This window comes from Trypanosoma cruzi (assembly GCF_000209065.1).
Source record: "Trypanosoma cruzi strain CL Brener chromosome Unknown tcruzi_1047053450019, whole genome shotgun sequence".
Classification (NCBI taxonomy): Eukaryota; Euglenozoa; class Kinetoplastea; order Trypanosomatida; family Trypanosomatidae; genus Trypanosoma; species Trypanosoma cruzi.
In genome coordinates, this window is record NW_918688.1 from 1 (window position 1) to 5,368 (window position 5,368).

At 64.4% G+C, this 5,368-nt stretch overlaps 1 protein-coding gene across 1 annotated transcript, besides 2 other annotated features; it reads left to right on the forward strand.

Annotated features, from left to right (window-relative positions):
- Tc00.1047053450019.9 (dispersed gene family protein 1 (DGF-1), putative) lies at window positions 1-5,368 on the forward strand (the record flags this gene model as incomplete). The annotated part of the gene is made up of 1 exon (XM_799079.1): window positions 1-5,368. A coding segment is annotated over one exon (5,368 nt), but the record flags the coding sequence as incomplete, so codon positions are not given.
- Window positions 1-5,368: a sequence feature (areas merged during assembly that could not be assigned to a particular haplotype. This can correspond to areas where the two haplotypes were merged or to regions with more than two copies in the genome that were merged during assembly.).
- Window positions 748-789: a microsatellite.

The following is a 5,368-nucleotide window of genomic DNA, read 5'->3' on the forward strand; positions in this document are numbered from 1 at the left end:
GGAAGTTTGAGCGTGTCCTCGCTTTTGTTGAGCAACGTCAATGCGCATGCAACGAAGCGTGATGCGTTTGGTTTGTACTCGATTGGGACGCTGACGCTGGTGGAGGGCAGCTCGCTTTACACGCGGTACTGCAGCTTCGATGGATACGAACACCTGTTTTACGTGTACAGGCTCAGTGTGAGTGATCACTCTGTTTTTGCGCTGCTCAACAATACAATGGCCTCTGGAAAAAGCCTCCTGTATCAGCACCACGGATTGAGCGTGTCGGATCACAGCGTGTTGCGCGTGGTGGGGAACAGCGGCTCCGTGTCCTACGCCATTTTTGCAGACGACTTGTGGACCGTTGAGCAGTCAAGCTGGTTGGATTGGCGCGACAACGACGTGGGTGTGGGTGCGATGCTTCAAGAAACTGAATCCATCTCTTTGATCATCGACGACAACAGTGTGGTGACGCTGACGGGCTGCAGGATGGGCTCAACGGGGTTGTATAAGTCTCTGCTATCGCAGGCTGACGCCGGCTACCGGTTCGTTGCTGGGTGCCTGACGGTCGCGGGACGGGAGGTGACGACGGCGGCAGAACTGGAGCTGAACGGCATCACCGACGTGACGACGGTTGCCGCGTGCGGGGAGTGCACGAAGGAGGGAGACTGCTTTGCCCCGCTGACGACGGCTGTCGTTGACTGCAAGTGCCAGTGCGCTGCTGGAGGGCACGGCGATGTGTGTCTCCCGGCGCCTGTGCCTGCTGGCCCGCCGCCACCGTCACCACCGCCACCACCGCTGCCGCCGCCGGTTGGTGAGTGCATCAGCGACATGGTGTACCCCGAGGTGGCGCAGGCAGTGGGCAGCGGGCTGTCGTGGCTGTGCTACCGCAACGTGACGTTCAGCGGGGGCGGCATGAGCCTGACGGTGCTGATTGGGGCGATGACGGGCGACGTGGTGAATGTCACGTTCGATGGATGCACTTGGAGGGACGGCGCCGTGCTGGTGCTGTTGGGCAACGCGTACGCCGCTGTGGGGTCTCTGAACATTGTCGTCACCGGCAACACGTTCCGTGACGCGCTGCTCAGCCCGGAGGGTGGGTTTCCACCGCAAACGAACATCACGATCAGCGGGAACCGCTTTGCGGTCACGAGGCTGATCCCTCGGCCGGGATTGAACGTTGACAGCCCGTCGTGTCTCTCGATGAATGGGCTGGCGATCACGAAAGACTCCGCGGTGGTGCTCAGTGGCAATGTGTTTCAGACCGTGACGGCATCGTCAAGCGCCATTTACGTTGTGGGATCTGCGCTGAGGGTGTCGTGGAACTCCGTGTTTGCGGTGGTGGGCAACGCGTTTAATATGGCTGGCGGTGACAGTACTTTGATACATCTTGAAGGGTCTAGCGAATCCTTGTCGCTGAGTGTACTGAACAACTCTGCCGTGGTGATCCGAGGCAACCTTGTGACGAGGCCGGTGAAGTACTTCATTACATTAATTTGGGCATCACGTGTGGAGTCTTTTTCATCGTTCGTGTTTCAGGGCAACGACATACAGGGAAGCTTGGTTGTTTTTTTTCCAAGATACTCTTCCAACATCTATTACAATTCCTGGCTGCAGTTGAGCGGCAACCTCTGCCGTGAATCCTCATCGGAAGCGTTTGCTTTTTTTAACCCCACGGTGAATCTCCGCGACTCCACGGTGTCTGTTTCTGGCAACCGATTCATGTCCAGCACGGTCACGCCGACAGTGCTATGGATATTCACAGTGTCCAGAGACCTCACAAACGGAGCGATTGTGGCCGCGTGCAACACCGTGAACGGCGAGGAGGGGGCGAAATACAGCATCCCGTCCGTGTACAACGCCACCATCCTGACCTGCAGTGATCCATGCACTATTGCGACGTCGTGCTTCCCTGCGTACACGACGACGGCCTCGAGTGATGGCCGCGCCTGCACGTGTGCTGAGGGCGGACACGGCGATGCGTGCCTGCCCGTCGCTGTCCCCGAGCCACCGAGCACCGACGGCGTCGACCTGTGCGTGCGGGACGTGCGTGTGGATGTGGAGGTGAATGCCGGTCTCGGGACGTCGGTGGCGTGCTACGTTGGTGTGACCTTTGCGGCGGACGTCGTGGTGGACGTGGAGTCGATGTCGGGGAGCGTGTGCAACGTGACGCTGGCGAACTGCACGTTTGTGGGCGGAGCGAGCCTGTACGTTGTTGGGTGGCGTTCCAACCCGCCTGCTAGTGAGCGCGTCGATGTATTGATCAGCGGGCTTGAGTCGCGCTCCGGCGGCGGCGTGCTGGTGGCGAACCGATTTCCGCCGGGCTCGTGCGTCACTGTGGTGGACTCGGTGCTGATTGCAGAGGCACGTGTTGCGTACCGCGGCGCCTACGGCCTTCGCGACGCCTCCGCGTGCCTCGTGTTTCACAAAGTGAATCTGACTGGGAGCGTGCTGACCATTGCGCGCACGCACGTGGCGGCTGTGTTCCGCGACGCTGTTGGCGTGTTGCTGGTTGGCGGCGTGGCGCTGTCGTCGCGCGGTGCGCTGTACGTGGACGGGCTGTTGGTGCAGACGGCGCTGGGGCTGTGCGTGTCGGTGGAGGGCGATGTTGCGGCCAGTGGCGGCTCCGTGGTGGCGTTTGTTGACAGCGACTTCCTGCTGTGCAAGCACGCGGTGTCTGTGCGTGGGGCTGTGAGCGTGTCGGGCTCAGTTGTGGCGCTTGTGCGGAGCGACTTTGTGTCGACGGAGGACTACGCGGTGGCGTTTTATTCGACGGTGAGTCTGGCCGGTGGGTCGATGCTGTTGGCGAAGGGCAATGTGCACGACGGCGTCTCGAGGGAGATGCTCTACGCCGCTGACGCCGTGACCGCTGCTGGGAGCACGCTGAGCTTTGTGCGCAACCGAGTGCTGCTGCCGCGGATGCTGTCGGTGAGCCTCTCGCTTGCGGCTGGGGCGCATTTGAGGGTGGCATGTAACGACGCTGGTGGACGTGTCCTGTCGACGGCGGAGGAGTACGCAGCGGCTGGTTTTGGCGACGCTAGGAGCATCGACGTTGCTGGGTGCGACGCCTGCGACAGGGACGCGCACTGCTACGCTCCCGGGACGGCGTCTGCGAGCATGAAGAACGGTGTGTGCGTTTGTGCGTGCGGCAGCGGCGGGTACGGCGAGGCGTGCGTGCCTGTGGGTGCTCCTGCTCTGCCGCCTGCTGTGGGCACTGCGTCGAGTGTGTTTTTCCGCGAGGGCGTGACGGTGCAGTCGGTGTTCGTTGTGCCTGCCGGTGCGAGCGAGGTGACGCTGCGCCACGTTGTGCTGGACGGCGTGAGTCCGGTGCTCTACGTGCCGTGGATGGCGCGGGACGGCGTGCGGATTGTTGTGCAGAACGTGTCGCTGCTAAACGGCACCGTGCTGTACGTGATGGGCGGTGGAGCGTTGCGCGGTGCGGTGGCTGCGGGAAGCGACGAGAGCGGGCCGGTGGAGCTGTCCGTGTGCGATGTGGAGGCGCTGAACGGTGCGCTTGTGCTGACCGGCACGTTCTCCGCGGGGTCTGTGCTGACGGTGACGGACTCCCTGCTGGTTGCCGCGAGGTCGACGCCGCTTGTGTATCTTCCCGGCTCGCGGTCCTCGCCGTACGCACCGGTGCTGGTGCTGTCGAGCCTGCGGCTCGTGCGGTCCGTGCTGGTTGTGTCTGGCGTGGCCCTCGTGACCGTGGTGACTGGTGGGCGGACGGTGGTGGTGGACGGCGCTGTGCTGGAGCTTGTCGGTGGCGGTGTCGCGCTGGACGCGGCTGTGTTCGGTGGCGAATATGCGTTGTACGCGAGTGGACGCGTGGTTGCGTCTGGGGACGCTGTGCTGCGCGTGTCGGGGAGCCAGGTGTACGCTGCGCATGGGTTGGTGTTTGACAGCGGGGTGGAGGCCAACGCGTCCGCCGTCGTGGTGAACGACAACGCCGGTGCGCTGACCGATGGCGCGCTGCTGGTGCTGCGGGGGTCGGCGTCGTTTGCGTCCGGGTCGTGGCTGTCGGTGCGCGGCAACAGTGTCAGCGGCAATATTCTGTCGGTGCCGTCGTACCCGCGCCGTGCGGAGCTCGTGCAGAGCACGCTGACGCTCCACGGGAACGCTGGCAGCGGGTCTGTCGTGATGGACGGCACCGTTGCGCTCGAGAGCGCCGGCGGGAAGTTCTTCGTGGGGTGCCTGACGCTCAACGGGCAGGCGCTGCAGCCGATGGACTACAGATCCGCCGGCATTATTGGGGAATTTCGCCCTGTGGCGTGTGGCGTGTGTGACGCCGACGTGAGCTGCTTTGCTGCTGCGACGAGGGCGATGTCGGGGTCGTGTCGCTGCCGCTGTGCTGAGGGCGGGTACGGGCGCGACTGCCTGCCGGTGTACCTGCCGCACGTGGACGGGTGCAACCGCACGCCCGGCATGCCGCTGCTGAGTCACACGGCGACACTGACGGAGACGCACAGTCTGACAACAACGTGGACGGCGACGCCGAGTCAGAGCACGGCGCACTACAGTCCGACGCAGTACGGGCCGACGGAGGCTCTGCAGGTGACGGAGACGGTGGCGCTGTCGCCCACGCGGACCCCGACGGCGTCGGTGAGCAGCACGCTGTGGTGGAGCGACGTGGCGTGCCCGACGCTTGCCGTGACGACGACGGCGGCTGGTGGGAGCCTGACGCAGAACGACATCCGCGGCGGTGGGAGCGCCGTCCCGACGCTGCTGATGGTGGCGCTGCCGCCGCCGTTTCGGTGGGCACGTGACCCGCAGCTCGGCACGCACCTGAGCTTCGTGCCGGTGTCGACGGCGCAGCCGAGCGGCTTCGGTGGTCCGTGGGGAGCGATGCTGAGCAACGCGACGTGGGTGCGCAACGCGACGAATCCGTCCACCGTCCTGGAGCTGGCTGTGCCCGTGCACCGCGGTTACTTCATTGCTGCCGACGAGACGCTAGTCATTCGCTGCGACGCTGCGGCGGTGTTTGGCGGCTGCAAGGGTGTGCTGCTTGGGTCCTTCACGATCAGGTCTGACACGCTGCCCGCCGCTGCCAGCGCCCTCTCGGCAATCACCGGCTTTGTTGCGGGTGCGGCGGCTGTTGCCGTGGTGGTGACCGGCGGGCTGGGCTCCATCCTGGAGATGCAGGCACTCGGCGTGTTCGCGAGGATGTCATGTGCCTCGGCGCAGGAGCGTGCGAGCACCGTTGCGCTGCCGTACTTCCTGTCGGTGTTCGCTGCCCTTGACCCGCTGTGGATGGTGGTGGGCAACGCGCTGCTCGCCGCTGTGCTCGGGTGCGTGCACTGCGGTGTGACGGCTGCCTTCCAGCGGTGGCGCGGCGTGGACGCGGCGAGTGCGTGGGCTGCGATGCGCTTCCCGAGCCTGACGTACGTTGTGG